Raw genomic sequence first — 9,814 nt, 5'->3', positions numbered from 1 at the left:
AGAAAGTTATACAGTGAATGAAGATAAACTTATGTGTGAAATTTATATGGAAATTTCACAAGATCCTGGCACAGGGACATCACAATCTGGACAACGATTCTGGCAACGCGTGGAAGATGGACTCAATGAAGCTAGATATCCGACTTGGCCAGAGCGTATGCAAAGATCTATGCAGGCTCGTATTCAAGCCATCGAGAAAGCAACAAAAATATTCCATTGATGTATCCGAGCTGCTGAAGCAAGAAATCGAAGTGGTGCTTCAAATGCAGACATAATGAGTGTTTAAATCATATTTTAATGTTCCATTTTCTCTTTGTACATGCGATTAATTGATTATAATTATTTGTAGATGAATGAAGCCATGCAAATGGTCAAGACAAATCCAAACTACAAATAGGGTTGGAAATTTTCTCATGTTTGGGAAATGATTAAAATTTTGAAAAATTCAAAGATTGTGTAGGGAGCTCTAGACAACAAGCATCACGTGGGATGCAAAATTTTGATTCAGAAAGTCAGGCTCATACTTTGCATGGCTCACAAACTTTATCTTCATTTCTTATGAGTTGTGATGATGGCGAGGAACAAATCCTTAGTGGTTCCTCTTCAACAAGGCCTATCGGGGTGAAGAAAGCTAAACTGAAGAAAAAGCAGTCTGATAACTCGGAATCAATTATTGCTGCTCTAGAAAAATAAAATGAGCAATATACTGCGGGCATGAAACAAGCAAACGATAATATGTCTATGTTTTTGAAACAACAAAAAAACAGTCACTATCTCAAAACTACGAGGGAAGAAAATAAAATCATGGCTATGGACTTGAGCTCCATAGTCGATCCTGATAGTCGTGCTTATTTTCAAGATGAGAGAACGCATTTTATAAAAAAGAGCTCAACAACAAGAACAACCGAATGACTATGCAACTGGAACATATCCTTCGTACTTTGATTATATAGGAGGTTCGGGTTCGGGTTTACCGAATTATTAGATTATGTTTTTCATTTTGTCATTGTAATTTGTTGTTTGTCTTTATTTTAGTTTTATGTCATTGTAACGTAATTTCCATTTGTTGGGCCAATTGTATTATGTTATGTAATAGGAGTACTTTTATTACTAAATATTGTACTATTATTTAATTTATTGTATTATAATATTAAATATAATATTACAATTCATACTGAATAAAATTAATATACTAATAATTTATATTAAATATAATTTCACAATCATACAAAATAAAAGATTAATACTAATAATTTATAAGAAATAAAATAAATATCAATTTACTTTTTGAACTAAATATTGATAGATCTCCTAAAACAAATAAATACTCCGCATCATTACATTATACATATGATAATTAATTAGTCCATCTCAAATCCAAAAACAATCTACTAGTTTCAACCTAATTTTCTCTCTCAGCCAGCGCCCGCTATCTTCTTCCCCATCTCTATCTCTGCATCTCAAAATTTTCTTCACTAGTTCTTCAACCATCTACAACTCTCCATAATCAGGTAAGTCGTTGCTTCCATTCAAAAATACAAAGGATGAGGGAGCCAAGTGTAATTTCCAGGAACTTCAAAAAGTGAAATGCAGTAGCTTCTTTGGTTGGAGGTGAATTCTACCCCAAAGATGGGTTTTGCGTCATCGTTGGAGATGCCCTAATTTCTAGTTTTTTAATTGCAGGGAGAAAGGCTGAGTTCCATTTTTAATAGCTACCGAGAGGCTGAGACGCGAATAGCTTATCCACACAGAGACTTTGTTATGAATATCTTACATTCAATTTCCTCTTTCGTCCCAGTTAGACCGCCATCACTTGTGTCACAACCTTGTCTGTTTAGTTTTAGTCTTATTCCTAATATACATGTGTGCCCTTCTCATTTGGTCAAGTTCCCACCCAATCCGATATGCACTCGTAGGCTTCCCATTATTGCTGCAAATCAAGAAACTGTGTCTGAAGTTGAGTTTGAGGATTTTTTGGAGAAGGATTGGTCATTTCTTGAATTTGATGATACAGATACTGATGGAGAGCATATGCAGAAAATTGATCGAATCATTTCCGCAGGAAACATCAAAGAAACATCAAAGGTTCTTGTTTCTGTTGGTTCTGAAGCATTTGTAGATAGGATCATTTGTTCTTCCCCTTGTGAGCAGTTATTCGTTGTCCATGACTCTCTTTTCGTTCTAGCATGCATCAAAGAAAGATATGATAAAGTCAAATGTTGGCAAGGGGAATTGATAGATGCGCCTGAGAAATGGACGGCTTTTGATGTCGTATATCTGTATTTCCTCCCTGCTTTGTCCTCTGAACTCGATCAGGTTCTTGCAGCTCTCGCTAAGCGCTGTTTGCCAGGTAATTTGGGAATAACCTGTTGATTGGATATTTGCCTATTACATTGTTCCTTGATTGTTTTGCTTTCATTTTTTGCTTTTTGTTAAAGACTACTGCATTCCTTGTGAAGTACTAGTGCTAGGTTAGTTGTGTGATTATTCCTTATCAACTCCTTAATGTCTGTATTATGATGCATCAGTGTGGTGACGGTTCTTGACTCACGTAACTCTGACATTCATTTTTGGATTCTCAGGAGCAAGAGTAGTGATCAGTCATCCCCTTGGAAGGGAAGCTGTTGAAGAGCAGAAACAGCAATATCCAGATGTTGTGGTTTCCAATTTGCCAGAGAAAATGACTCTACAGACGACTATGGCTAACCATTCGTTTCAATTGTTGGAGTTCGTGGACGAACCTGGCATCTACCTTGCTGTTATGAGATTCAATTAGGAGTAGGACGACAATGCATTTGTCTTCAATGTCGCAAATGGTGTTTTATCCAATTCAGCTCACTGATTTTGTTTAAAAGTGCCAATGCAAGATTTATGGGTTTTCAGCCACAGTGCAAGTCTAATGCGACTATTGCTAGAAAAAGGAATTAGCTTCTCTCAAATTTATGGAATTGGATAGAACTCTATTGTTTATACAGTGTAAGGTGGAAAAGTTTCATTTTCTTCACAGTTGAAGGCCATTAATTTTCCTTTCACTTTTGAAATCGTTAACACAGGTGTAGAAATCAGAGGGCATCTCACTTGACACCCCAAAATAAAGTAAGTATCATGCAACGGAAAACACAACCATGAGTGACGCTAAAATAAAGAAAATGAAGTTGATCTTATAGAGTCATAATGAAATCTGGATACCGGAGAATAACAAACAGAAAAATCCAGCAACACTGAAAGCACAAGGCAAAAATTTCTCGGACCAAGAGCAAGAAATTAAACAGTTTTCAAGCTTGTATCACTCATCACTCAGCTACAAGAAAGAAATGTAGAGTTTTCAACTCCTTAAAGCTGCTTTCCAGGATTCAGAATAGGAATAGGGAATAAAAAAACTTAAATGGCCTTGCTATGCAATTATCTCAGAAGATCGAAACCTTTATACCATTGTTTGCAGCAAACAAGTTATATTCCTCAACGGAATCCTTCTTACTGCACGAAATATCGCCATCGTAAAGGTGAGTGCTTCCCATGATTCCTTCTTCCACAGTAGCTTGATCAGTTTGAAATCCTGTTGACAGAGCTACAGGGCCACCAAAATGGAAAAGAGAGAAGCCATCATTTCCCATTGCCATTTTAACAAGCTTCCCCCTCTGTTTGGGATCAACTACTGCAGGATGTTGATTAGTTGGATCCATCTTCTGAGTGGTATGCTGTACTTCATTTAGTGCAGTTAACTGAGTAACCTTAGCAGGATCCTTTGCATCAACGCCAATAACCTGCTGAAAAATAGGATAATGAGCACAATTATGTAATGAGGGTGGCAGAGGCTGCAAGGTCCCATACTGCATCAACCGTGCATTCCCATTCAAACCATATCCAAAACCATTGGCAAATACATAGTGGTTGATGGGAGGATAGGATATCAACCCATTTGTATGACCAACTGGCCAAACTGGAGTCTGATGGTAGTAACTAGCTATTGGAGCCTGAAAAACGGGGTAGTTTATGCTTTTATTATGCATCTGAGGGAGCACACTCTGAGGTTGAGCGCTTGTAGTGAGATTTTCTCTCCCACTCTCGAAACATGGAGCAGATTTTTTAAGAAAACTGCTCGGTTCAGTTCCTGCAGAATCCGGCCCCTCACTTGTAGCATCCAGTTCAGTTAATTTACATTGGTCTTCCACAACACTAAGAGATGCAGTTATCCCGTCCCCAATGTGGTGGGATGTTTCTCTTCCCTCTGAATTCTGACTAGACTCTTCTGAATCAGATGTGGATGTTGATTCTAGGTTTTGATGATTTGAATATGTGTTGCTGTCACCCTCACTAAGGCAGGATGAGCAGTTACCAGAGTTGGACAAGGCGCTCACGGATGAACCTATTGTTCCAAGTGTAGATCTTTTTGTAGAGCATAACTTACCATCTTCTGCTACACCTTCCTTTGAGTAGTGATGGGAATTTTCATATGTCTGGAAATCATTGTTCATCTCTACACAGCTCTTAGCTCTAGACCTTGATAAATCTGTTGGATCATTATCCTTGTGATCTGTTTGAACTGAATTATCAGCCACTTCATCAGAACAAGAGGAACAACATTCGAGGAGCTGTTCGGATTCAGAGACTTCGACATTGGAGGTGCATTTCAACGTAACATCAGAATCTGAGTTGCTTCGGACACACTTCTTCTGTGATTCTAATGGTTCCCAAACTTTCTTTGTAGTAAGAGGGTTTCCAGCAATCTTGCCCTTAGGTCGCCCAGTAATCTCACGTGCACACTGCGCTGGAGTATACCTTTTGCTACGATAATATGGTTTCAAGACATCAGCTGGACTCTCGGACTTATTAACATATTTAGGATCCTTCACTACCCTTACAATATGCGACTCTGGCCTTGATCTAGACTCATGATGGTGCTCACAGCAGCAAGAATGGGGTGCACATTTATCACATGTTCTGCTATTGCTCCACTGTAACTTTTCACTGAACTTGCTTCCATTTCTAACATTAGACGTTGCACCATTGGTTCTCAATTGCTTATTAAAGCCGTGAAAGTTCCTTGTCAGTTCAAAACCATCTGCATGATAGCTGGATTCATATTTGCTAGTGACAACCCCATTCTCTAATAATGTTGCATCCTTTCTCCTGTCAGACAATATTGAGTTTGAATCCCTCTCTGAATCTTTGCAGAACTTCAGCTTCCTGCGAGAATACTTGAAGTGCTCGTATGGATATGAGGAGTTCCAATCTCTTGTGTTGCCAAAATCCTCATCCAGTGTATCTTCGGTAGAATTATCCTTATTTGAATAAGTGTACTCTGTCGAAAGTTGGTAATCTTGAATATCAGGAGACAACAGACTGGAAGTATTATCTTCGCATCTTTCGCTGAGAGACTCTTTAGAGTCTCTACTGCTAGCAATAGTTACCCCCTCATCAATGGGCATCGTAGGCTCATCCTTTGTAACATCATCAACCACAGAATTCAAATGTGATTCAGTACATTTCTTTTCACGATTTTCTTTCTCTCTCAATCTTTCCTTCCTTCGAAGCTTCTTTTCCCTTTCTTTTGCCCTCCTGTACTCCTTCGCGCTTTTGCGTTCTTCCTCTTCACGCTTTTCCTTTTCTTCTTCTTCAAGAAGTTTCATCTATAGAATCACAATTATGGTGGAAATCACAGGTCAATCAGGTCAATCAATTTTGAGCAAGAACATGAGGAGGCTAACAACTGAGCCAGAACTAACAATATCATATGTTAAGCACCTGTTTTTCTAATGTAATTATTTCCTTGCAAGCAACATGTACACGTTCTTCTACCAACTTAAGAGCAAGATACACAAAGATGCTATGTGCATTTTGTCGTGCTGTTCCTTCTCTGAAAGCTTTCTCAACCTGTGCAAATAGCACTGCTGCATTAATATTTAACAACCAAATATGAACAAATCTAAGCATACATAGACAAACACATTGCTTCATTGAAGAAAATAAAATCCTTTTACGAGTACTTCTTTGGTACATTAATCAAACCTATTTATTGAAACAAATTAGGTAATTTCAAGTAGATGTAAACGTAAAGTGGGGAAAGTGAAAGCAACATGCCTGTTCCTTAAAAATGACAGTTGCAGCATCTAGAAGAAATTCCCGAGCAAGCTCAGGGCTCTTAGCATGTTTCTGGGGACGAGAGCATTCACCATCAAGTTCATTCCCATCCTTGTCCACAAAATCATCATCCTGAGAGCAGATGGAAATGGCATGAGAAGATCAGAAGAAGAAATATGTGGGGAAGGATTATTATGGAAGTCAGAACATAAACGGCTAGTTGACTACCTCTTCTTCCTCAGCCTCCTCTGCATGTTCAAAGAACCTTGTGATACCTTCCCCTCTAGTAATAGTTACAAATCCGTCACCAACTACGAGCCTGCAATGTACACATTGTTGACCTCGCAAAGCATGAGCTTTCACATAGAGTTCAATGCAACGCCCATCCATTTTCCAAGCCCGTAGAGTTATATAGCAGGCATTTAAGCCACTTAGATCTAGACCATGCGCTTGCACCTTCCACTTCAAACCAACATTTGCAAACTCCAATATATCTGATTTCCCTTCTGCTGTTCCAATAGCCCATTCAAAGTGATGATATGTACCAGAAGCATCAGAAAATGTCTGATGCCAATCAGCATGTACTGTATCACGAGAAACCTGATAGTTGAGACGAAAAAAAACTGAATCAACAACCCAGAAATATCAGCATGATTTATTGCAATAATACTATGCTGAAGATCCTATTTCTAAAGTGAGGGAAATCCAATAGCAACCGCCAAAATTACAGACCTCATATTGGAAGGCTGTGTCTGCCACACAAAACCAACTTGTGCATCTTGTCTCCCTTCGCGTGCGCTTCAGTTCCTTCAGTTCTTTAAACTCACGTATGACATTTCTTCTGCAATCTCTGCAAAATCTTTTGCTGTCAAACCTGCAAAGGAGAGATTCATATATGTTAGGCCATTCAGAATTGATAAGGGTTGAACATTAGAAGTCCAGCCTAGTCCCAGGGTAAGCATGACATTTATCCTAAGCTGAGTATATGGAATTTATTCTTAATATGGAGTATTACAACTAGCTACAAAATTTGTACTTTAGGAAATCATTCTAAGATTGGCTATATTGTTATGAATATTATATTTGTATAGCACTGCTACTGAAGCCAAACAACATTGCACCCTTCTAACAACTAGGCTATATTCTTTCTTTAGACTATTACAAGCACCTAATTCCAACAAATGAGCCTCTGAGTAATCATACATCCCTGACTAGTCAATGGGTTTAGTTGGCTAAGAAATACATTCTAGAAAAATGTACCCAAGTACTCTAATCAGGAGACTTTTAATACAATACAAGTAATGATAGCACACACACCATAACACATGCCAACAGAAATTTCAATTTTTTATAAGAATCTCTTAAGTCTGACATAGGCAACATCATCCATATATTTATACTTTTTCGGACCTATTGTGCCTCATTGATCTATACTTTAGGTGGAGGGATTCAAGATAATCAAGTGGTATCAGTGGAAAACAAGATGGTATACCTATACATGAGCCTTTCAATAAAATCCTCTTCTTTCATCCTCAAAAGAGATAGCCGAGTCTCCTCTCCGAGCGCAGACCAGAAGTCCACCAAAGTCTCCACAGACAATCTGGCAGTATGAAGAGCGCATGTTTCTCTTGTTCCATGCCCTCTACCATATCCTGCAATTCCTTGGCTTATCCATCCCCGTCCACCCCCTCCACATGCATCAGGATAGAGCAATTCACGTTCCCTTTCTCTTGCTTGTGCGCTGTCAAACACCTTATTTAAATAAAGCAGGTAAACTAAATGTGCCCATATAAGAAAATCATAATCATAGAATTAGTAGCATCAAACTGATATTTACATTTTGAAGCCCCTTTAAAGACTTTGAATATATGTAGCAGTCCAAAAGTGTGAGTGTCCCATCCCTGGCAGCAGTCAATCCACCCCATGGATGGACAGATGGATCTTGAGTGTCATCATGGCACCCATTGTCCATACACAAATCTCCATTAATTTGATTATCTGTGGCTCTAACATTGTGAGGGGCCCCTGCTGCATCCTGCTGTAGAGACTTCCCATACATAACAATCTGCAGAAAACCTTCAAGCAACAAACCATTGCACCTGGAACAGTACATATTCTTACGAGCATACTCCAAGAGTGTCTGCTTATCAATCCTAAGAAGATTCCGCCGAGCTTGTGGTGCCAGCTCCAACCAAAACTGCAACACAAACCATGAAAAATTACAGTTGGTGTAGCTTGCAACCTAAATTAAAACTTGCCATCACCTCGATCATTATATCGATTGTGCACCACGAGAAATCAGAACACTGACAACGAGAAATGGTAATACAATCCTTGGTTCACTATTAAAGAATGCACTGTACTTTCATTGATGAACGGCCCTATCAGCGAAACTATGTAGTGCAATGGTATGAAGATAACACATTCCTTATATGCTCAGTACTAAAGTAAATATGTGCTGGTGCTGCTTTAATTTTTCGGGTAGACAAATGCTATTCACACAAATTATGTTTTCCAACCCACCATATTAGTAAAATAACAGTGTTATGGTTATAAATGGAACATCACATACCCAAAGTACTTAGAGGTGCAATCTTATTCGAGTCTAAAATAGTTAGCCACGGAAAATCCAAAGTAGACGGTAAGCATCCAATAAAACATGTACAGTAAGTAGCAATTCTTCATTTCTGGCATAAAACAATCTTAATCAAATTAAAGGTTCATCACAGACACACATATATATACCTTCTGCAGCTGATTGTAGCTCAAATCACCACGGTGCTGGGACCAGAATCCATTACTTGAATTAGACGAACCATTCAATGAATGGAACGGCGCCGTCACATTCCCCGTAGATGGATTCCTGTCACAAGTATTAGTTTCGCTATTATCAGAGATAGTATTGTTATTGATTCTCGGCGCTATCCCTGTCATTTTTCACTAAGTTTATCAATTTCTCCGGTAATCAATCCACATCTCCAGAGACATAAAGCTCCCGTCCAATCTCCGATGCATGCACACAATCGATTTCGCGTAACAAAACTCAGAAACACGCAATTCTTAGATCCGGAATAAATGAATTCCAGATCAATAAAACAGATGATCGAAACAATAAATCTAAACAAACTCGACAAAAACGAAAATCGTGTATCTGTGATTCATTACTGGATGAAATGAGATTGAGAATCCGCGGAGGATTGTTATTTTAGGAGAGATCGAGAATTTAGAGAGAGTGCGTGGGCCGTGGGGTGTGAGGGGTTTCGGTGATGAGATTTGGCACTGTGATACATACAATACAATACATATATATGTGTGTGTGTATGTATATATCGAGTAGAGACAGAAGATGCACCTACACAGCAGAAAAGAAAACATTAGCGGGTTAAAAACGGAAATAGAGTAAAAACTGTTATATTTCGTTTAGGGTCCACTTTCTCCATGCTTTCCAAACAAGGAAATGTCAAATTGTCAATGATAATCTTCATAAAACTTTTTATTACTACTATGTCCAATTTCTTTAATCTTCAAAATACATGCATTCTATAATTGTGATTTTCAAATTATCTTTATATGAAAATTTAATAATAACAATAATCAACACTTAATTCTAATTATGAGAGATGCAGTATTATTTTGGAATTAGTTATACAAATTTGGAATGAAAATGGTGCTTGATATTTTCATTTTTTTATGACGTGATGCCATGGAAAGGGATCTGGTTGTCATTTATATC

The 9,814-nt window shown here is 38.2% G+C and overlaps 2 protein-coding genes and 1 pseudogene across 3 annotated transcripts; 2 read left to right on the top strand and 1 right to left on the bottom strand.

Annotated features, from left to right (window-relative positions):
* Nucleotides 1-349: 349 nt before the first annotated feature.
* LOC148923298 (uncharacterized) lies at nt 350-985 on the top strand (annotated as a pseudogene).
* Nucleotides 986-1,355: 370 nt separating this feature from the next.
* On the top strand, nt 1,356-3,006 carry LOC125206303 (uncharacterized). Of its 2 annotated transcripts, none has more exons than XM_089060324.1 (3): nt 1,356-1,511; nt 1,684-2,350; nt 2,583-3,006. In XM_089060324.1, exons 2-3 carry the CDS (start codon nt 1,762-1,764, stop codon nt 2,774-2,776), a joined length of 783 nt encoding a protein of 260 aa, XP_088916450.1. In that variant the 5' UTR covers nt 1,356-1,511; nt 1,684-1,761; the 3' UTR covers nt 2,777-3,006. The 2 variants fall into 2 exon arrangements, with proteins under 2 accessions (XP_088916450.1, XP_088916449.1); XM_089060323.1 differs by having other exon boundaries at nt 1,370-1,611.
* Nucleotides 3,007-3,141: 135 nt separating this feature from the next.
* Nucleotides 3,142-9,415, bottom strand: LOC125208256 (uncharacterized). The gene is made up of 8 exons (XM_048107838.2): nt 8,827-9,415; nt 7,919-8,278; nt 7,574-7,833; nt 6,814-6,955; nt 6,310-6,681; nt 6,082-6,213; nt 5,746-5,874; nt 3,142-5,630 (listed from the first exon to the last, which is right to left on the bottom strand). Exons 1-8 carry the CDS (start codon nt 9,013-9,015, stop codon nt 3,408-3,410), a joined length of 3,807 nt encoding a protein of 1,268 aa, XP_047963795.2. The 5' UTR covers nt 9,016-9,415; the 3' UTR covers nt 3,142-3,407.
* Between the last annotated feature and the right edge of the window lie 399 nt (nt 9,416-9,814).

This window comes from Salvia hispanica, chromosome 6, assembly GCF_029641045.1.
Source record: "Salvia hispanica isolate PSC_SH4W2 chromosome 6, Shi_PSC_v1, whole genome shotgun sequence".
Taxonomy (NCBI): domain Eukaryota; kingdom Viridiplantae; phylum Streptophyta; class Magnoliopsida; order Lamiales; family Lamiaceae; genus Salvia; species Salvia hispanica.
The sequence above is the reverse complement of the archived record's forward strand: the minus strand, read 5'-3'. Positions and strand labels throughout refer to the sequence as shown.